Raw genomic sequence first — 23,341 nt, 5'->3', positions numbered from 1 at the left:
ACCCTTTTTCTTTCCTGAAACTAGACCACAATGGACTTTGTAAATTTACCTTTGTAAATTACCTACTAGTCAAAACACCTGAAAACGTAAATCAATTTACAGCTTACCTTTGTAAATAAGGGACATAAGAAGAAAGTTTCTTGGTGGTATTTTAATCTGTCCTCTTTGAAAGTGACTATCTTCTCATTTGATTTCCCACCATGTGAATAGTCAGTCATTTTGTATCCTTTGGTGTGAGGTGCAAATTGTTTCTGAGTTTATCGTTTTTCCTTTCAGTTATGTTACTGTTCTTTTTTGTCATGTAGATGAATGTTTGTTTCCTTATAAATTTTGGGTTTTGAACCATACTTGAGAAAATTTTTCTCCACTCGGAGACTGTTGACTTTTATTTAATTCTCCCATTGATTCTTCTAGTTTTGTTGATGTTTGATTCTTCCAATCATCCAGAGTATATTTTGGTGTAAAATATGAATTATGGAATCCTCCTTTTCCCACACTCTGGTTATTTATTTTATTGCTTTTAGTTTGCAACTTATGCATGGTGTCTTGTCAAAGTCTCTCCTACCAATCCTTTGCCTTTGACATGACTCAAATTGCGTTCAAATGACAGGTGATCTTCTCACTTGGCAGCTTAGCCCCAAGGCAAGATCATCATCCCCAGGATCTAGCAGACCTGGTTTTGAAATGCCAGCTCTGCAGTTTCTTAACATGTACAGACTTCGGCATCTTACTTCACCCTTCTGGGCTGTTGTTTCATTTTTAAAATGAAATTTTAGCAGTTGGTTGTGACAAAGGTGACATTGATTGCCTTTTAGGTGCCTGGTACATAGTAGATTCTGCTAAACAGGAGCTGTTGTTACTGTCATCATCACTACTGGTACCAGGAATGTGATGCTGGTCTGAGTGAAGACTTTATGTTCCTTTCTTGTGCAGCCATTCTTCAAAGCTAATGTCTCTGGAAATTGGATGTGGAGCTTCCCTGCTTAGGCCAAAGGGCATCTTAGGTGCCCAGATAATTAATGGGGTGTGTCCATGACCTCTGGGCTGATGGGCTGTTCATTAGGGTACACGTTAAAATAAAATTGAAGACAAAGTCTGATTCTGTAGTTCAGTTTTGAAATCTGACCTATCAGGGTAACAGCATTTGCTTGCTAGTGCTATTTTATGGGTATATGATGATCTAAGAAATGTGTCATGGTCTCTTATTTTAGAATCCATGTTCAAGCCTATCATAGCTCTGGAAATTAACCTGGATGCAGAAACTTAGCTGCCAAAATAGAATCTGATATCTAAACCCACTTCTGTTTGTAAGCCAGTGTCCTTGAACTTAGTTCTTTATAAGGTAATCATTATTTTAATGCCTCTTTATTATATATTTTGAAGATCTAGATTTGCTTGACCTAGATTCCCACTCCCAGTCCTAGGGGTTGAATCCAGGACCTTTGCACTGAGCTAAATCTCCAGCTGCTGTTTTTCCTTTCTTTCATTCTTTCCTTCCCTAACCCTTCCCTTCCTTTTGCTTTCTTCCTTTCCCTCTCCTCCCCTTCCCTTCCCTTCCCCTTTCCTTCTTGCTAAGTTACTAAATTGCCCAGGCTGGGATCCAAATTGGTTGTGGTTTTGATTTTTCAAAACGGTCTTGCTGTGTAGTCTGGGATGGCCTTGAACTCATAGTGATCCTCTGGCCTCACCCTCTGGAATACTGAGATTAGGGGCTCCTACCACTCATGGTGCCAGGTTTAGATTTGCCTTTTTTTATAGAAATAGGATTGCTTTGTGGGTTTGGTTTGGTTTGGTTTGGTTGATTTAGAGAGGGTCTGGGGAGGGGAGGGGAAGAGTGACCAGACATGAGAATAAAGATGCTCATCTCCTTTCTTTACAGTTCTTTGGTTTGTGGTTTGATTTTAAATCTTGTATTTTTTCCTCTTGATTTTCTTTAACTCTTTTTCTTACTGGTGCTTTCATATTACCCAATACATTCTTCCCCTTTGTGCTACCCTTCTGTACCCATCTGCCCATTTTTAAGAATAGATTGTGTGATCTCATTGCACTGCCGGTTTTTTAATAATCTTAAGCTTCCTCTCTGATTTCTGAAAATTTTCTTTGCCATATCCTGTATTGTGAAGGTCATCTTTTGTTATTCTTAAAACCAAAGCCATTTTTCAAAAATATAAACCTTATGTTTTGACATCCTGGGGTTTTGTTTTTGTTTTAAAGAGCAGTTATTCTCAAGTGCTTCTCAGAGTAGAATAGTGTTGGTATGTATGGTTGCTAAGTGCACTTTCTTTTCTCTCTTTCCCTTCCTCCCTCCCTCTCTTCCTTTCTCTGTTTTTGTGCTGAGGTTTGAACCCAGGGCCTCCTGCACACATTCACCAAACTAGGAGCCATACCCACCCAATAATTTTTCTTTTAAGAACTGAACTTTATGAGTTTTATGATTATAGTTAATGAGTAGTGAATGATGTGTGTGATGACTTTTGCAACAAAATAAAGTTAACGGCCTCTCCCAGGTTTTAGAACAGGAAAGATGTACTCCTTTTAAGTTTACTGTTTAAACTTGAAAATGAATTCTCAGTGTTCTTTTTCTCTTTCCAGGGATGACTCTGTTCCAGAGGACAACATCTGGAGAGGCATCCTCTCTGTTGTTTTCTTCTTTCTTATCATCAGTGTGTTAGCTTTCCCCAATGGTAAGTGATGTCATGATTACTGTATTTCTGCTGTGCATCATTTATTTCTGACATTTTTGAGATGCAAGTCATCGAGAAGGTGAAACTAGAAGATGGTATAAAAAATAATCTTGAGTTTTGTGTAGTATCCAGAGCACAGGCTCTTGAAGCGGACTGCCTATTCTGTACTTCTTGGTCATGGAATGGAGATAGCAGGAGGTATAGTTGTGAGGGTTAGCTGAACTACTTCATATTAAACACTGTGTATTAGTTTGTTCTCCACTGCTATCACAAAACACCCGAGGATATATGCTTTATAACAAAAAGAGATTTGTGTTCCTCACAGTTTTGGAAGCTGAAAGTCCAAACAGTATGGAGCTGTCTGTCAAGTGCACCTTTGGCTTCACCTCATGGATGGTAGCACTGTGTGATGGGCAGCGTTGTGGTGGGGATGCATGCCAGTGGGAAGGATCACAGGGCGGGACAGGAAGTCCAATGGGACGGACCAGATTTGTTCTCACCAGGATCCCAAGAGAAGCATATTGATTGTTGTTGAGGGCAGCACACATGGTGACCTACCCTGAGGCCCTACTTGTTAATGGTTCTGCCACCTCTTCACGTCACCACGCTGAGGACCAAGCTCCCAGTGCCTGAGCCCTCGGAGGACCAGCCACATCCAAGGCATAGCTTGCTGTGAACAGTGACTGACTGACTAAGCTCTCAACAAATGTCACCTGTTGTTTTTGTTGCTGTTTTCATTATCGTCAGTTGAGTTGGTCCTTTTAGCTAACAATGGGGTCAGTGCCGTAATGAATAGTACCTAAATAATTTGTTGTACCAAATGACCTTTCACCAGAATTAACTTTGCTGTTTATGCATTTGGGATATGAATTCTTATCTTGAGGAAAAAATAGTACTGTGCATTTTAACCCCCACCTCTGGTCATGATTACAGACAGAATGAAGCGAAGCCTGTGTTTAAAAACAAATTTGATATTCCTATTTCCAATTGATTCATGCCTTTTCTCTAAATTGTAACTTATAAATTTGCTTTATTTTTCTTAGTCCCTTTCTATGCCTGCTCTCTAGACTATTGTATACTTGCTCTCTGAAGCAATTTCTAAATGCTCACTCTTATGATTTATATCTTACTTTCTTACACCTCTAATAATTTGAAGTTATTGTTTTTTTTTAATGGGTTGTGCTCCATGGTCCTATTTATGCTTAAAGATTTTTTTTTTAATGTCCTATGCTTTCCAGGAGACTGTAATATGTAATAGAGGAAGCTCATTATGCCTGTCACAGAACGCCACCTGGAAATGTCTCAGGGCAAGTTCTTAAGGTTTCCCAAGATGGTGGCAGGGGAATTTTGTTCTGCAGTTTTGCTTCTTTTATGTAGCACTATGTTTATGAGAACACAGTGGTTTTTGCTGGTAGCATAGTAATTGAGCCCAGCCTGGGTTTCTAAAAGAATGAATTGTTCTGGATGGCCATGTTTTGGGGGAGCTGAGTTTAACTTTCCAACCACTCAAGCTTTTAAATTTTACTTTTAATGAAAACCTTTCACTGTGTGAAAGTCTATGTCCCTGATGTAGATATGACAGTATGGGTTTGGCTTTTCCACGATGATTGATGTTTCTGGTAATGCACAATTACTGGGATACGGAGACAAGATGTGCACTGTTGCCCTTGCTGTAGAATTCGCTAAGTATATCCTCACTGTCAAAAGCTCCTCGGCAATTCGCCAGCTTTCTTTTCCCTCCCATCTCTAACATAAAGGATCTTAGAATTGTGGGTTTCAGAGGAAATCTTGGACACTGTGCAGCCCCTCCTCTCCTTCAGGGTCACCGTGTTGCAGCGTGGCTTGCTTCCATGGCCACCTGTGAGGGGCTCTCCAAGCCCGAAGCCTTACACCATGAAGGTGGTGTCAGAATACAAGTCCAGGTGAGGACATGGTGAGCGCCACCTCGGGTCAGATGCCAGGTCAACACTAATGACCTCCAAAGCCTCCAGGGCAGCTTTATTTATTTTTTATGCTTTCTTTTTATTTTATTTATTGTTTTTATCAGTGTATGTTTACAGCACATAAAGATCACATTATCGTGGGGAGTTTGTCCGTGTACATAACACATCTTAATTCTTTTATGTCCCTTTCCTCTCTTGGCCCTCTCTGCTCCTTCCAACTCTTACTCCTCTTCCCATTTAAAATGCTGTTTCTGTTTTTTTCTTTAATTATTTTTTACTCCCTTTCCCTTCCTTCCCTTCTCCCCCATGTCATAATCCCCTTTCCATTTGAAACAAAGATCTCTCTGCTTCCTATTATCTATCTTTTATTTTACCCTTTAATTATTCTCATGTAAGAGAAACCATGTAATATTTAAACTTATGTGTCAACTTGTTTCACTTAACACTGTGGTCTCTAGCATCCATTAACCTACAAATGCCTCAAGTTTATTTGTCTTTATGGCAAAGTGGTCCTCCATTGTACATAAATCCACATTTCCTGTCTCCATTCATCTCTCTTTCTCCATACATCAGAATGTATGCTGTTTTCAAGATTTAGCTACTGAAAATTGCTGCTATAAAAATGGGTATGCATTTTGCAACATGATGTCTTTAACTCTTTTGGGACGATTTCTAGAAGAGGAATAAGTATGTCTAGTGGAATTTCTGTTTTTAGTTTTTGGTTTTTTGCTTGTACCGGAGATCAAACTCCGGTCCTTATGCTTGTGAGGCAGGCGGTGGAACCACTGAGCTAAATCCTGGCCCTCTGTTTTTAGTTTTTAGTTTTTAGTTTTTTTGAGGAATCTCCTTACTGATCTCCATAGTGGTTGAACTACTTTACGTTCCCAAGAACAATGTAGGAGGGCTTCTTTTTCCCTTGCAGCCTGACCAGCACTTATTATTACTTATTTCTTAATGATGGCCATTCTTTCTAGAGTGAGGTACTGTCTCAGTGTTGTTTTAATTTACATTTTTCTAATGGCTAGTGATGTTAAAAATGTTTTCATGTATTTATTTACTATCTGTGCTTCTTCTGAGAAGTGTCTATTCATTTCAATGGTCAATTTTTTAATTGGTGTTTTATTTTGGGGAGTCTAATGTTGTTTTACTTCTTTGCATATTCTAGGTGTTCATCTTCTGTCCAAGGAATAGCTGGCAAATTTTTTGCCCATTCTGCGGGTGGTCTCTTCACTCTGTTGGTTGTTTCTTTTGATGTGTGGAAGCTTTTTAATTTGATACAGTGCCATTTGTTGATTCTCTTACGTTATTTCTTATGTCATTGGGGTTCTTGCCTATGCCTTTGTCTTCAAGAGTTTTACCTATTTACCTTCCAGCAGACTGTTTCTGTAGGTCTTTGATTCATTTTGATTTTAGTGTGGTACCTGGTGAGATATGTGAATCTAGACTCAGTTTTTCTGCCTGTAGGTATCCAGTGTTCCCAGCACCATTTATTAAAGAAGCTGTCTTTCCTCCAGTCTATAATTTTAGCCATTTTTGTTGAAGATCAAATAGTTGGATGTGCCTGGGGTTGTTTCTGCCTCCTCTGTTTTGTTCCAGTAATTCATGTTTCTGTGGTTTTGCTAATACCATGCTGTTTTTATCACTGTAGCTTTGTAATATAACTTCACATCTGAACTTGCGATGCCTCCCACTTTGCTTCTGTTACCCAGAATTGCTTTTGCTTTTTTGGGTCTCTTTTGGTTCCATATGAATTTTTGGATTGTTTTTTCCCAGATCTGTGAGGTATGCTGTTGGTATTTTGATTGGAGTTGAACCAAATCTATCAGTTTTAGAAGTACAGCTATTTTGATTATATTGGTTCTGCCTATCCACGAATATGGGATATCTTGCCATTTTCTTACGACTTCTTCAGTCTACTTTTTCAGAGCAATGTAATTTTTATTGTAGAAGTCTTTCACTTCAAAAGTGAATGTAATTTTTCTTGTAGAAGTAGTAATTTTATTGTAGAAGCAATGTAATTTTTATTGTAGAAGTCTTTTCACATTCAAAAACGTGAGCAGGTTACTATTCAGGTATTGGTGAGTTCCCTCCGCCATTCTGCCCTCTGTATCCTGGGAAGACTTGCTTATTTCTACCTGTATCACTTCAGTATTCCTACTGTTTTCATATTTCCTCTGTCTGTCAGTCTGTCAGTCTTGTCTCCATCAAGCTATCAGAGCACAGACCTTTCAAAATTGTTCAGGGAACAGATCAATACAAATCCAGAGATATCAAGTCTGTTGTTTTGGCCTTTGATTTCCTTGGCTGTGTTATCTGTTGCTTACTTCTCAATGGCTTCTTCTGAAGATTTTGTTTTGTTTTTCCTTTGTAAATTTTTTAGTTCTGGGTCTGGATCCAGTTTGGAAAGTTAAGAATTCTAAATGAAAACTCCCTCAATAGCCCTGATTTTACAGCCATCCCTTTAGTGAAACTTCAGCAGAGGTTGAGAAACTTCATTTACAAATATTTTTCTCAAGGTGTGAAAGACACTGAAGGTTAGGAGATTAGATCTCTCTGAAGTAATGGTTTACATGATTTCTGCTGATTTTTCTTCCATTGCCTGATGAAGTCCTGTAATCTTCAAAGCTTTCTTGTTTAATATCTCATCATGGTTTGGTTTTGATCTTGGGCTGATTAAAACTGTACATTTGCCTTATGGTTTTTGTACTGTGCTTGTCCTAGCCATGTGGGCTCTGTGACACATACAAAGAGGGACAAGGAGGGACTCAGAGCTCATCTTGTTCAGCCTGCTCAATTTACACATGAGAGAGCTGAAACCTGTGGCTGCCACTCATCCACTGAGGTCAGCTGGCCATTCGTGTCAGCCTGGTGTTAGGGCCCTGCTCTACATTTTCCTCCCTCAGGGTTGCGTGGTCCTATCTCATTTTGCATGCATTATGAAATGTTTTACCTTTGTCTTCCTCTGTATGTTCCTCTCTCAGTTTCCTTTCTTTTGGCTGCTGTTGGCTTTGCTTGTTCTCCAGAGTGAGGTCCTACTGACCTGTACCTAGCATGCTATCAATGCTGCAGAAGACGAGTGACAGCTCGTTCCATATTGTGTGTTTCCCATGTTGTCTGTGATTGGTGGAAACTAGCAAATCTGTGCTTTCTCACTTTCCCTTTTTCCCCCTCTAGTCCTGCCTTATCCTTACCCCTCACCCACTCATCAGTGGGCAAAACATGTAAAAAAATAAAAGTTTAGAGAGCTATAGCAAAAGGATAATGACAATGCACTATCCTATATGGTAGGAGTTGGGACGTTGTTCAGGTGTCTTAGTCTTTTTGTGTTGCTGTGACAAAACTCCCGTGACCAAGTAATTTACAAGGAAAAGAGATGTGGGGGGTTATAGTTCTGGAGGCTAGAAGTCCACAGTGGGGTAGCCACATCTGTGAGGGCCTGGTGTTGCTGCCTAATGTAAACGTCAGAAGGGCCAGAAGATACATACAGAGAGCACAGAGTGGGAGAGGTGACCCTACTTTGTAGCAGTCCACTCTCCAGTAACCAATCCAGCCCTGAGAGCAAGAGCTCACTCATTCCTGTGATAAGTAAGCGGGCCCTCAAGAGCTGCATTAATGATCCAGACACCTCTTTTTTTATTGCTTTTGTTAGTATATGTTTGCAGTGCAGAGTGATCATGTGGGGTTGATGCATGTACCGAACACATCTTAATTTTTCTATATCCCTTTCTCCTCCCCCTTAAGTGAATTTTTTATCAGTATATGTTTACCGTCCATAATGATTATATTTGTTGTGGGGAGTTGGTATGCTTATATAACACATCTTAATTCTTTTTCTGTCCTGTTCCCTGTTCTTCCCCTCCCTCCCCACCACCTCTCTTTCTTGGTCTCCTTCCCTTTTGTAAAAGTTGTATCTCCCTGTTTCCTCTTATCTATCTTTTATTTTTCTCTTTGTTTATACTCTGGTTTCCCATATAAGAGAAACCACTCAATATTTAAGCTTGTATGATGTGTCTGATTCATTTCACTTAACATTCTGGTCTTGAGGTGCATCCTCAAACACCTCTTTTAGCCCCCCCCACACCACCACAGAGGCAATCAAATTTCATCGTCAGTTTCAAGGGGACAAACTATTCAAACCTTACCTCCAAGCCAGGGAGGACTCAGAGGGATTTTCTTGATGCCAAACATACGTGGTGCCTGGCATGATCAGGCACATGGCTGCAATCCCAGCATTTTGGAGGCTGAAACAGTAAAATTGCTGTGGGTTTGAGGCTATCCTGGGCTACATAGTGAATTCAGGGCCAGCCTGAAGTACATAAGGAGACCCTATCTCAATCCCTTGCCCCCCCGCAAAATGTACATAGCATGCAGATTGTTTACCTAGTTCATTTTCTAAAGATCCATTTATTTGTGTGTTATATAAGATTAGTATTATAGGTTTAGATCTAAAATGTCCCCAAGTCTCATATTTGAAAAGTATTTGGATTATGGAGCACTGTACTCATCTGGGGATTCATCCATTGATGGTTCAGTAGCTAAGTATACTGCAGTGCTGAGGCCTGGGTGGTGGTGGGTCATTGGGATGTGACCTGGAAGGGTACAGTCTTATTCCTAGCTCTTGCCTTCTATTCTTCCTGGCTGCCATGAGTTGAGCAGCCTCCTGTGCCATGCCCTCCCACCATGCCATTTCTGCCTTGGAGCCAGGAAGCCATGGACTGAACCCACTGCTTCCTTGAGTCGTGAGTGTCCAGTATTTTGTCCCAGAGACAGGAAAGTGCCTAAATCAGTTAGTCAAAGTACAAGTTCCTACATAAATGTTGTCAACTGTTTTTACCTTAGGAATAGCTTTGGGAGGGCCCGCAGAGGTCCTGGGTTGCTGGCAGGGCCACTGAGGACAGTGTTCCTAGGCTGTGTGGCTGTGTGGCCAGACTTCTGGCCATTCCAAGAGACGTGATGCTGAATGGCCGCTTCTCCAAGTGGCATACACATGCTGCCTCTTGCTCCAGTCTTGTTACCTTATTTCCCCTTCTCTCCATCTTGGCAAATAGGCCCAAGTTAAGTAATGAAAATGAATGGGGAAAGCAGCCCAGAGCCTGCCTTCTCCTTCAGAGTAGATGGCATGCCCAGAATGATTCTGTCTTGGCAACTTCCAAGGGATTTATCCTTGACCTAGTAAAGGCTGCCCTGCATGTCTGTGTAAAGGCCTAAATTTAATTGTGACTACGTGTCTCTCAGCTCATATGTGTGAGTTCAGATATGCCATCTGTGTGGTAGTGTTGATCAGTTTCATGGGGGCTGGGGGGGACGTACCTGCAGTTCTTTTTAGAGTATAACAAAGAAGGTCCTTGCCTCTCTAAGCATCTACTCAGGATGCTTTTGGCTCCGAGTAATAGGAAAGCCACGTGAAACTGTCTTCAGCAAATGCAGACAGGGTGGCTCCAAGCCTGGCCATTTCAGCAGCTCAGTGGCATTCAGAGACCCAGCCTGTCCCTCTTTCACTTCAGCCATCGTCAGCAGGTGGTCCTGGCCTGGGCTTCTCTGCCCTAATGGTCTTGGCGTGGACATGCAGTGGTGGGCAGTGAGCACTGCAGGGATCACAGGTGTGTGCCACCACAGCCAGTTTCAGTACTTCTTCAAGAGGCCCCTCACAGGTAAAATACCCGTATTTCCTGATTTTCCTGTATTTATCACCCTTTGTATCCTCTATCTCTGACTTCTTTGAGCTAAGATCATGTTAATCACGTTTTCTTGACAGCTGCAAATGATCCAGAAGATCCACCATCTTTTAAAGTAAAAGAATAAAGAAATCCCCTTCTCCCTTCCCATTCTCTTGCCTTCTGCTTCCATACATTGTTTTTTTGAAAGTAATTCTGAACTGAGTCTGGTGGCACACACCTGTAATCTCACACTCGGAGTCTGAGGTGAGGGGTTGGCAAGTTTAAGCCTGGCCTGGGCAATGCAGCAACAAGACCTCGTCTCAAACAGGAGGAGGGAGACTGGGGCTATGTGGCTCAGTGCAAAGGCCTGGGGTCAATCCCCAGTATGGCCGGGGACAGGGGTAATTATGCCTTAGGTTTGAAATTTGCTTAGAGATAATTTCATTCTAGATTTTCCTAAGAGAATTTAAACAACAATCAAGAGAAGCAGTAGCTAAGAGGGATTCTCAGGGGCCCTGTGACCTGAGGAGATATAAATGTGCTGCTGTTAGACGACTTCTGGGCTTTGTTCAAAGAATTATACTTCCCTAAGGTTCTATCTCTTGCACTAATTACTCAGTTCCGACTGTTTCTGGTGAGTAAGCGGTGATCTTATATGATAGTTTCTGAGGTAGCGTCTTAAATGCCAGCTCTCCTCCCAACAAAGACCTTCTGACTATTTCTTTTTTTTCCCCCTTATTTCTTTTGAAATCAAGCTTGCTCTTAATGTCTGATTCAAAATTATGGCTCCTAGATGGAAGGTTTAATAAAGAAAATAGAACATGCAATTTTTAAATATGTCTCTTAAAACTGCAACACAGAAGAGAAACAGTATTGGTTTCTGCGTTGCTGCTTACAGAGCCCAAGGTCTCCATTGGAAGCCCACCAGGAGGGGTGCCGTCTGCAATTCTGGAAACCTGAAGGGCAGGCCGAGGGAGAGTGGACAGAAGGGAAAGCTGTCTTGCAGGCCCGCTGAGCTGCCTGTCTGTAGGTCGGTTGTGTGGGTGAGGCTTGGGGATGAACTCAGTGTTCTCAGGCTGTGATAGCAGTACCCGCGTGCTACCCAGCATGGCTCCTCCATCGCGTACCCCTGGTAGTTGGGATCTTCAGTGGGGACTTGACAGAAATACCTGAGGGTAGATTGGCCCAAGTGAGTAAAGGTATCAGGGTTCACAGTACAGAAAAGTGGCCAATTCCATACTTCACTCTTTTCCTTAACCACTGTTAACTGTCTTTGACAGAAATGGTATTTTAGTGAGTATTTCTATTAGAATGCACTTGAAATACTACATTTAAAAGTCTCAAGGTTGTAGCTAGGTGTGGTGGTACACACCTGTAATCCCAGATACTCAGGAAGCTGAAGGAGGAGGGTTGCTACAAGTTTGAGTTTGAAGCCACTGTGGACTACATATAGTGAGTTCAAGGCCAGCCTGAACTACAAAATAAAATAGGGCCAGGATTTAGCTCAGTGGTACCTCGCACCTACCTGGCAAGTGCAGGGTCCTGCATTTGATCCCCAGTATCAAAAAAGAAAAAAAAAATAATAAAATCAAGGCTTCTTTCCAGAAGTCAACAGACAGTTGTCACAAGCCTCTTAACCCTAAAGGAGGCAGATATGATATGTGAAAAAAAGCCTGGATGGGGTTTGTCATTACCTCCTGGAAGGGCCACCTGTATACCTTCTCTCACCTTTTGTAGGCAAAGACCCCAGGGCAGTAGTGGGTTTGTACCTCTTGAGGTGCTCCTGCCCTTTCCCTGCTCCCCCAAAGGATCCTGATCCTCATTAGAGCAAGGCCATGAGAGGCCCTCCCCACTCCTGCCCTGCAGTGTCACCAGCCTCAGCAGCCCTGCTCCTCTCTGTCCTTTTGCTTGCCGGCCAGTCCAGCTCCAGCCCCAGGACTCCCTGCCTGCTGTCCCTCCTGAGTGACCCAGCTCTGTGGAGCCCTCAGGAGATGCACAGGAGCTCCTTCCCCCAACACACACTGACAGTGTATTCCCTGAGCGCGGAGGGGAAGGGGGGCCAGGAGCTGCATGACCCTGGGCAGGTTCCCCAGGCCTCAGTTCCCCATCTGCACAGTGGAGTAACGGTAGGGTCCTCACCCCCAAGGGGCCAGGAGGACTCAGAGGTCACAGGCTAGGGGTATCTTAGTCCACAGCCTGGAGCACACACACGCGTGCTCCAGTGAATTGATTACCGCTGCTCTGGACAGTGACACCATCCATGTAGGTGATTGTAAAGGTCGATCGGGCCAGGAGTTCTGATGCAGGCCAAATCATAGGTCATAAAATTTTAGAGTTGGACCTAAGAGGAAACCATAGAGAAAGCTGTGGTCCCATGTCATGCCCTGAAGGTAAATTTAATGGTACTGCAAACCAGGCAGCCACCATCACACAGAAGCCATTCAACAGCCATCTGCTAACCTCAGCGGGGAAGAGCATTTGCAAGAGGAGATTGCATTGAAGACGGCAGTGTTAGCCAGCAGTTAGTTCCCCAGCGACTTCTGATGGACCTGTTACTTTACCTGGAAATGGACTCTGATTTATGTGCTTCTCTGTAACTTTCCGAGAAAGAAGCAGCTGATTAGAAAAACCACAAGTGTCCTCTTCTCCAAACCTTCACTGTCAGAGTTTAGAAATAGAACAGATTCAGATATGGTTTTGGATACGTCCCTTTCTGAGCACGCCTCGCCCTTCCAGATATCCAAAATACAGGCATCAGATGCATTTAGAGAAAGTAGGGACCTGGCCGTCACTCTGAGCTGTCATTGGCTAAACTCAGGAATGGAATAGGTGTGGGTAGTTGGCGCCCCTCAGAACTGATTTTTATGAGTTAAACTTGATTAATCAAAAGAAAGTAGATAAAGTAGTGTTCATCCTTTTTTTACACTGAATTCCAGAGCAGAATAAAAATTACAGTGTAACCTTTCTTCCAGCAAGGTTCCAGGTTGGCTGGGCACTGTGGCACATACCTGTAATCTCAGAACTTGGGAGGCTGAGGCAGGAGGATCGCCATGAGTTGGAAGCCAGTCATAGGGAGTTGAAGGCCAGCCTGAACTACATAGTAAGACTATCTCAAAAGAAAAAAAAGAGAGGGAGCTCTGAGGATTTAGCTCTGGTGCCACCACCTGCCTGGCAAGTGCATGGTCCCAAGTTTGATCCCCAGAACCATCGCCACCGTCCCCACCCCTGGAAAAAAAAAAAGAAAAAGAAAAAAACGTGGACAGGCTTACAGAGGTAGGAGGGCTTGGTGACCAGATCTCACTTCTAGGGAGAGGTATGACACCCAGAACTGGTCTAAGGAGGAAACTCCAGCCAGCCTGTTAGCCACATTGCCTACCTGCTGTCACTTCTGCAGTGGACTCTAATGGAATTGTCACTGCCATGGTCCCCAGGGGATCCCAGGAGGTGCGCACTGCCCTGCTCTGTCCCTGCGTCCCGGCCTGAGTTCCTCCTTGCTGCTGAGTTCCAGTCCACACCACACAGGCACAACCTTAGGCCCAGACCCAGCCAGTGAGATGCCCGTTTCTCCTCTGGGCATTTGAGATTCGAGGACAGGCAGGCTCTTCAGAGGGCACGGGAGCCCCAGACATTCTCAGTGCCACCCAGGCAGTGTCTTTCTCTGAGTCGTGACCTGCTGAGAGTGGTAAATTGATTTAGTAGGTCAAGGCCCCTTCCTCTTCTACTCCCGCTCTCCTTCTATAAAAGAGGAAGGAGTTGTGTGTCGCTTGTGTCCGGGTTCCATCATGTGGAATCTGTCTGAACTGGCTGCCGTCTCTGTCTGCTGTGTTCCCAGTGTGTTTTGTTTCCATGTGTCAGACAGAAGCCACTGTGCTGCAGAGTTCACCGCATCTCACTTGTTTTCAAGGCACAGTGTTTGCCCTCTTTCTCTCGCTCTGTGACCCCCTGGCTTTCCCACTCACTGGCCCCACTCTTTGAAGAGTCTTTTTTTTTTTTTAGGGTCTTACTAAGTTGTCAAGGCTGAACTCAAACTTGTAATCTTCCTGCCTCTGCCTCCTAGCGGGCTGATTACAGGTGTCAGTGTCCAACTCCCCCACCCATACACAGGCACACTTGGGCTGCCCTGAACACTTTACCTGCCTCTGGGACAGCTAGGGGATTTCACTTGTGAAGTTACAATATGTATTTTCACTCACACACACACACACACACACATACACACACCAAAGAAGCAAAACAAAGGTCAGTTTGGTGACCTACTTACTACTACAACATTGTTTCCATGGGAAGTGCTTTTCCACTTGTGCAGAGGAAGTTCAGGACTCTGGGTTGTGGAGATAATGCCTGAGATGTTGCAGTGCCTGTTGCTACAATGTGGGTAAAGGATTTCAGCCTCAAAATGTTCTGTAGTCTAGAGGAAACAATGGAGAGCTGTTTCTTACTATCTATATGTGGATGTTCTGCCCTGTCTAGTTTTTGTCTCCCTTTTCAAACCAGTTCATTCTAACTTTGGTTTCTGTCTACAGGTCCATTTACCCGACCTCATCCAGCCATATGGCGAATGGTTTTTGGTGAGTTACTATTAGTAGATGTAAAAAGGTATTGTTTTTCAAAAATTGTTTTTGAAATTGTAGCAGTTTTTTTTTTTATTTACACAACTCCACCATGAAAATTTTTAGTTTTTTACTTTTTGGTATTCCTAGCATAATTTCCTCTACTAAGCTTCTTTAGCATAAAGTACTGAAGAAAGTTTAAATTCTCTAGAGTGGGAGCTGTTCTTGCTCCACCTGCCCCCCCTCCTGATGTGCTCAGGATTATATTTAGGCAGGTATTGCTGGTTAGCATCATGGAGCCGTAGGGACATCCTGTGAACACATCTGTCCTCTCGGCATCCAGGAGGGAACGAAAACCCAGCAACCCCATGTCTTGGGAATGGGAAAGAACTTGGAAACAGGAGGTCTTTTGACAAAGAGCCCTCATTTGAACTCAAGTTTGTTGATAAGCATATAAACACAGGGTATCGTATTTTTACCTCATTTCGTGGTACTTAAAGTCCAAATCATCTGAGGAGACTTAAAATAAATCTTGCAAACTTTATTTAGCTTTGTCTTGTCTAAATAAGATATCAAAGAAATTATTTTAGGTTTTGGAAAATGTAATCTTGTGTGCAAATGTAAAAAGACTCTAATGGATAACTTGTCAAAGTCTGCCTGTTTTGCTTTCAGCTTTCAGAGATCATAGGTAACTCAGCTGTTAGCTAACGGGTTGTGACAGGCACTGCGCAGGCCCAGAGGCCACCAGGGAGAACCAGACTGACAAGGCCCTGCCCTTGCAGTAAGGGAAGGGAGGCCAGCTATTGAGAACAAACTATGAAGTCAGTAATCAAAAATTATCACTTGTCACTAAGTGCCAGGAAGTTGGTTAAAACTGGGTGAGGTGACTTTATCTTGTGATGAAAGGAGGCCCAAGGGACTTACACTTAATCTAAAAACCTGGATGCAAAGAAGGATCTAAGTGTACAGGGATTTGGGGGAGGGGACATTCCAGGGGAAGAGAAAGGCTGCTAAAATAGCCACTGGTTCAGAAAGAATGTGGCACCCCAGCCAGCCCGGCCTAGGAGGGGAGAGGAAGAGGGCAGTCCTGGAGCTGGACAGAGGTGGGAGGGAGCGTGAGGCTGTGGGCCAGGGCTTACCCGTGTGTGGGTGCAGAGGACATCCGGACCACTGACAGTTTAAAAAACATAATCCTGACTGTATCCTGCTTGCCTCCTGCCTCTCAGGGACTTAATCAAGTGGTGCTTGAAGTTGTAAGTGACTTTCAGCTAGTTGGACACATCTGATTTTTGTCCTATTCGGTGATCATTGTAGGTAATGAGCATTTTTATTTCTTATCTGAGAGCTTTTATGGGGCTCTTTGATAAACTGACGAGATTTTTAGTGAAATGGCATTCACAGGGCCGGCAGAAGAGATCGATACTCAAATATATTCACCAGCTAACAAGCCCACCCAGCAGAAGTCACCTTCTGAGCCTCGGCCCCATTTCTAAATTTGTTCTCCTGTTTATCTATTCTTTAGCCAGGGTGGGGGAGCAAGCAGAATTTTACAGAAGCAGAATTTAGCAAAGGGTAGGGAGGTGGAGGTAAATGTTTTTATACCTTATCTTTAAGACACAGGGAGGTTGGCAGGCGTAGTGACCTTCCTGGGTGTCACAGGGGGGCAAGCCTTAGACAGGAACTGTCAGTCTCTGCCAAGCTTTGAGACCATTAAGTCTCTGCTCTGACTTTTGTTTTTTCCATTTCAGTAGACCCTTCCCCAGCACACAGGCATACACTCACATCTACATAATTCTGCTTAAAGTCACCAAGGCTTCACAGGCCTCACAGCCCAACCCTGAAGTCTAGTTTTAAAAAAACCTCTGTATCCTGCCTGCCTGTAATCCCTGCATTCTGGGAGGATGAGGCAGGAGGATCGTAAGTTTAAACCAAGCCAGTGCAATTTAGCAAGCCCCCATCTCAATAAATAAATAAATAAATAAGGGCTGGGGATACAACTCAGAGTGAAGACTCTGGGTTCAGTCCCCAGTACCACAAACAAAAAAACACCACCTTCACCACAGGCAATTTCTGTCTTGCAAGAGTCATTTCAACACGACCCTAATTTGAGAAAGGACTAGTTTGATTTAAGGTGAAAATGTGGAAGGACAGCAGATGCAAAAGTGCACAGCTGAGGTAATTCGCACACCGGAGAGGTGCTCCTTCCCCCAGGACCTACCTGAACACTGGCCCAGGAAGCCGCTGAGCTGCGGCATGCACCTACGCTGCGTTTCCTGTCCAGCGCAGACCCTGGACATTCCCTTCTCCTCTGCAGCTCGGTGGAGATTAGCACTGAGCCAAGTTTGGATGGGGAACTGTGATCCAAGGTCACTGGTCTCAGTGTTGAGATGCCCCCCATCAACATTTTAAATGCAGGGATTCAGCAGAAATAAATGACCGCGCTCCAGTTTGTTTCACATCTTTCTGAAATGTAATATACAGGCCTTCTTGAAATGTGTCACTAGCTTTTCTTTTTTAAACGACACGGTGTGGTTATTGGGATAGCAATTATGATACAATGTGACAATAAACAAGGCCTGCAAGGGCTGATCTGGAGGGTGAGTCTCACTCAGATGAGTGGCCCTGAGCCCCGTGGTACCCCAAACCTGGAACACAGAAGTGGCCTCCAGATGAGTAGCCCCACGCAGCCTCAGCCTGGCTCTCCTCTCGCCTTCTCACTCAGCTTCCTGAAATGGCACGTAGATATCTTACTGGCTTCCTGCAGAGAAAGTCGGAATCTTTGCTGTGGCCCCCAAGCCCGTCTGTCACTTAGTAGCCCTTTCTCGAACACTGCAGCCACTTGTAGGTCCTGGACGTTTCTGTCTTGCAGTGCCTGCTTTCAGGGCCTTCAGGCTTCAGCTCCAGCATTGTTTCCTCAGAGACAGTTGTACCGACCCCCTCAGGCTAAATTGGGGCTGGGCCGGGCCTCCCTCATTAAAGAAAATACCAGGTGGGTGATTGTGTTAGGGCCTCAACGGGCTGTGTGGCAGTGTTTGTGCAAGTAGTGTCAGTAAGCACTGGTATCTAATGTATGTTGTGCGTCTTTCTAAACTTGAGCCTGTTTGTGTTTCTTTCAGGTCTCAGTGTGCTCTATTTCCTGTTCCTGGTCTTTCTCCTCTTCCTGAATTTCGAGCAGGTTAAATCCCTAATGTATTGGCTAGACCCAAATCTTCGATACGCCACCCGGGAAGCGGATGTCATGGTAGGTACTGGTCTATGGTCTCATAGAGAAACAGGTGGACTCTCAGGTGTAGGAGGTAGTAGACTTTGCATCCTTTCAGGTTGCTCCTCCGTATTGCCTGTGCAGACCGCTAAAAACCACAACTCTGTGTGGACGTTGAATGACATGGTTTTCCAGAAGCGAGGCAGTCCTAGGAAATGAAATCTCATGAAGCAGAGGTGTATGTGGGGGTGGGAATCAGCATTGTCACCAGACAGCTTGGGCCTAAATTTTGCCTCTGTCGCTTGTCCACTGTTGGACTTTAGGTGAAGTATTCACTAGCCTGTCCCTTTTAAGAAATAAAAACAGTAATATATATTTTGAGGGCTCATTATAAGTGAAGCCAAGTGACGACATCCATGTGGCCCAGCAGGAAGCCAACACAGGATTTATCTGCTTCTGCCCCTCGGCCCCAGTGGCGCAAGTCCCCACTATAATGACTCGTTTGTAATTAAACCACATGAGACATTTTTTATGCTTGGCTAAGACTCTCTATTTTGACTTACCGAAGAGACTACTCATATGCAAAAAATCAGCTTTTTCTTCTTATGCTCTCTGTCTTATTAGTGCCTCTTGCTACTGACACACAGTAGCCAACACCTATAAATTAAAGGAGGAAAGGTTTATTTTGGCTCACAATTTGTAAAGGTTTCAGTCTGTAGTTGGCTGGTTCCGAGGCAGGACAGAAGCTGCTCACATCTGGGTAGAGAAGCAGGGAGCAAAGGAAGGAGCCACACCATGACCACCTCTTCCGACCAGGCCCTGCCTCCTTCAGCAAGCCAGGGAAGGGCCCTGTAAACCCATCACCTTCCCAAACCCTTGCCTATGCACCAAGGCTCTTGCAGGACATCTAGGTCCGGCCACATCCCTCATCCTAAACACCTCTGTGACCAGTTAGTTGTGTGGGAGTTTCCCACACCAGTTAATTCTCGAGCTGTCCTGACGTCAGCTGAAGGATGGAGGGTTTCATTCCTGTCTGGTGCTACCTGGAGTCCATGTCAAATCCCACAAATGTAGGGCTCAGTCCGATAGGACTACCCACATTTTAGATCTGTTCTGACCAGCCAGCCGCAAACCAGAAATTCCCAGAATATTCACTTGTTATGATGGCTCACAGAAGGCAGGGAAATACTGAGGTTTCCCAGGTTATCCCAAAGGATGCGATACAGGACACAGATGAGCAGCCACATGCTGAGATGCACAGAAAGAAGCCCGGAGGCTCCCACACTCCCCATGGAGTTCGGGTACACTATGTGACCACCACCTTCCTCAAAGCTCTCCAGATGCTGCAGATCAGGGGCTTACATAGAGAGATCATTGCATGGACATGAACTGTTACTGACATCTCCGGTCCTCTCCCCTCTCTCAGGATGAGGGTGGGTCTGAAGGCTTTAAGCCTGTGCGTAGGCTTGGTTTTCTGGTGCCAAGAGTTACCTCACAAGAACAGAGAATGCTCGTCACTAGTGATTAGGGCTTAAAACCAATAGCAGAACAAAAGATGCTTCCGGTAACACCCTTACACTTAGGAAATCACAAGGGCTTTTAAAAGCTTCGTGCCAGGAACCAGAGCCAGAGAGAAAGACTAAAATCAAATCACACTATTTTATACTGTAATGTCTGTTTTGTTTGTAATGTCTAATATTTGGTACAGGTTGAAGAAAACCTGGTGATGCTCAAGGGAATTTCAATGACATACAATACTTGCTTTGACAAACAAGAAATACCATGAAGGGACTTAATAAAAGGTCCAAGAAGTGATCATTTCACCATAGCTGATGCTGGACAGGTCTTTCTTGGGAGGGTGTTTCTAAATTTTTAGCCTTCTTAAGAGACACTGTTAAACAAAAATAAGATTGCAGAATTTGTAAGTCAGAGGAAGAAAAGTCCGGGGATTCCTGAGTCTAAGGAAAAGAATGGCAAAGGATGACCAACAGCTCATAATGATGACAATATTTGTATTAATCAGTCTAATATTGATGTAACAAATTACCTGAGCTAACCATTTATAAAGAGGAAAGATTTATTTTGGTTCATAGTTGTGGTGTAGTTGATGATTGTTTGGGCCTGTTGCTTTGGGGCCTGTGGCAGGGCGGCACATCTTGGTGCGAGCCTGTGGCAGTCACCTCTTATCAGCTGGGAAGCAGGAGATGAGACTGGCTTCCCACAGTCCTCAGAGGATACAGCCCCAAACCCTGGAGCCTCCTACCAAGTCCACCACGCACGGATTCCCCCTTCTTCAAATACACCCAGCCTTTACTACAAGGCCCCCTGGGGATATTCCAGACCCAAAGTATAGCAGTGGTGAAACTGAAAACAGTAGGGGTAAGAGCAATTCCTGAGACTGCTGGGCGCTTGATATATGTTCTGTATAAGCCTGGTGCGTGCATATAGGTATTCATACCATGTCTTACAGAGGAGGAAAAAGCAGCTTAAAATGCTGTTTGTCCTGCTCAGAGCACGAGCTGATAGCCCTCACCAGCCCCCAAACTGGCTCCTTTCTTTTCAGCTGTGCTTTAAGTATATAGTTTTACGTACAAAGTATTTCCATGCTGACAGGAATCTTAACAGTGATTGTCCCAGTACAGTATTTTCCAAAACAACTTTTGTAAGCTTTTTGAGCAAAGTGAACCAGCATGCAGGGAGTCTGCTGCTGTCTCCCTTGATCTGGTGTGATGTGAAGAAGCCTTATGGAATAGTGCTCTTTCCATGTAGCATTCCTAGGGATTTGACAATGCAGGGACACCTGAATGTCACCGCCGTAGCTCCAAGATGGCTGCAACTGTCCTTTAAAAGCTCCTTTTCCTGTATTGGCTAATTTTTTCTTGCCATGCCAAAGCTTGAGGCCTCTAGAGTTCTGGCCGACGACTGAAATGCCCCATCTTTACCGTCCCTCCTCACTTTCCACTTCCTTAAAACAGTTTTGCGCGATTCTGAGGACCTATTCATTGGTGGCTGTGGAGAAATACCTCTTTTATAGGATCTGTGGAAAGGGACAATTTATTTCATATGAGACAGAAAGTCTGTGATTCACTGGTTCCTGAGTTCATCCAGTTTCCCCACTTCACCCTGCCACCCATTCCTAACCCCGATAGATTCTGGCCAGTGAAACTCAGGCTCCTTTTTACCCTTAGAATTTCTGTTATAAATTCAGTTGAGGTAAGAGACATTACTGAAATCCTATTAGAAGCGAAGTTTTAACCAAATGTGATGGTTCATGCTGCCTGTAATCCCAGGACTCGGGAAGGCTTCTTGAAGCAGAGGGATTCCGAGTTTGACATGAGCTTGGACAATTTAGCAATTTAGATCCTATCTTGAAATTTAGGAAAGGGCTGGGAATGCAGCTCAGCAGGAAGGAAGTGGGTTCAATTCCACAATACTACAAAAAAGTTTTTTTTTCTTACTGTCTAGATGTTTTGCTTCTCTTTCAAATATTGATTCTGGGCTGAGGGTATATAGCTGAGTGGTGGCATGTGTGTTTAGTATTCACAAGGCCCTGGGTTCAGTCCTTAGCTCCAAAATAAAATAAATATTGATTCTGTGTAAAAATATGTGTCCTAAGGCTCTGCCACACTCTGAGAGCAAACATCATCTGTAAGTGTTTGTCTGCAGCAGCGGCCTTTTGTGTAGTAGATACAACAGAACCTCTTCCAGAGGGGCGCAGGCGAGCTCATGTACCCTGGACTCTTGGAGTGTGGGGTCCACACAAGGCAGACTGAAAGGAATCATTGTTGGCTATTGAACCCTAAGACAATTTCAACATTTAGAAAAATTTAAACACGTGCAAGAGTGGAAAGACTCCTCAGTCCCCATGCGCCTAATTTTGCCTGTACTGAACATAAACTTTTTTCTTGTCAGTTATTCCCTAAACAGTTACTCCCTAAAGTTATTTACACAGCAGTTACAAGACATCAGGTATTATCAGTAGTCTAGAGATTATTTAAAGTGAATGGGAGACTACATGTTATGTACCAAGTTGACACTATTTTGTATAAGGGACTGGAGAATCCAGATTTTAGCATCCTCAGGGTATCCCGGAACCACTGTAGACTGGGGTGCCCCAGGGCCTTCCCAGGACCAGAGGACTTCAGAGGGCTCTCACTAGTAATTCTAATGCTAATGTGTGCACTTTGCTTTTTATGATTTTTTAATGTGCCCGACTATAATTGAAGCTGAGAAGTACAAAGGCCTCCACTTGTGATTCCACTTTGAAAGCAGACCTGCTCCTTTTCTAGCCCTAAGCAGCCTGTTCCAGAGGAAAGGAAGGGTAGTGAGATGGAATTTGGGGCTGGAGGAATCTTGTCCTTCTCCTCAGCCTGATACATCCATCACCCCTTCAGCCTCAGGGTGTTGCCCTGTCAGCTGAGGGCAGACTGTTCTCCTCATGGAGCCTCATTTGTACTGGTCCCTAGTGGATTTTGTCCTCCTTTCTCCACATTTCCCACTCACACTTTGTAATATATTTTATAGGAATTTTTTCTATTTAGTTGATAATAGATATTTTCCAACTCTTACTGCTTCCTATCAGATTAGTTTGGGGGAGAAAAAGGATATGGAATGTAGGGATTGCTGAGAAATTTACCGTCGTACTGGGGAGAAAAAGGATATGGAATGTAGGGATTGCTGAGAAATGTACCGTCGTACAACCATAACTGCTTTGCTTCAATAAAGGATGTATTCAAAACAAACAGATACTGAAAACGGAGTCCAAATTCCTCAATGTGTTACGATGTTTTTGCACTTAAATTATGTAGCATCTGATATATTTTGAGATGGGAGATTATTCCACTTTTTCTTTTCATTTCTGAAGCTGAGTGATTCAGTTCTTTTCTAGGACAAGCATTTAAGGCTTTATGTTTTCCTTAAACTTCCACTTAGCTAAAGCACTGCAGTTTTCATATGTGGTATTTTTAGTATTACTGATACTTAGTTTTTTAAAATTTAAAAAAAATACGGTTTTCTGTTTAACGTATGATTTCTAGAATTTCCAAACCTATTGAGATTCTTGAAGTTTCTGTTACTGCTCTCTGGTCAGGTGACGTGATCTGTGAGATCCCACTTATTTAAGACAATGTAAAACTTTGGAAAATTAGTTTGCTTTCATTTTAACCCCATGTTTGCAATTCAGAGCAAGGCATGTCTTGCCTCTAAACTCTTAATATTTGTCCAGAAATTCTGTTTTTAAAACTTTTTATATTGAACATGACATACATCATCTGACCAGATCATATTTGTTCATTTGCTGTTTGAA

The 23,341-nt window shown here is 43.6% G+C and overlaps 1 protein-coding gene across 1 annotated transcript in view; it reads left to right on the top strand.

Moving 5' to 3' along the window:
* Positions 1–10,132: 10,132 nt before the first annotated feature.
* The window catches only part of Ptdss1 (phosphatidylserine synthase 1), a 38,144-nt gene continuing 24,935 nt past the window's right edge, over positions 10,133–23,341 (top strand). Inside the window, exons 1-3 of the mRNA XM_033760032.1 lie at positions 10,133–10,278; positions 14,808–14,852; positions 17,951–18,075. Coding sequence (XP_033615923.1) covers positions 10,191–10,278; positions 14,808–14,852; positions 17,951–18,075 — 258 coding nt within the window. The 5' untranslated portion in view covers positions 10,133–10,190. The remainder of the gene's footprint in view (positions 10,279–14,807; positions 14,853–17,950; positions 18,076–23,341) is intronic.

The sequence above is a fragment of the Fukomys damarensis genome, unplaced genomic scaffold (assembly GCF_012274545.1).
Source record: "Fukomys damarensis isolate Sample0158 unplaced genomic scaffold, DMR_v1.0_HiC HiC_scaffold_5, whole genome shotgun sequence".
NCBI classification, from domain to species: Eukaryota; Metazoa; Chordata; class Mammalia; order Rodentia; family Bathyergidae; genus Fukomys; species Fukomys damarensis.
The sequence above is the reverse complement of the archived record's forward strand: the minus strand, read 5'-3'. Positions and strand labels throughout refer to the sequence as shown.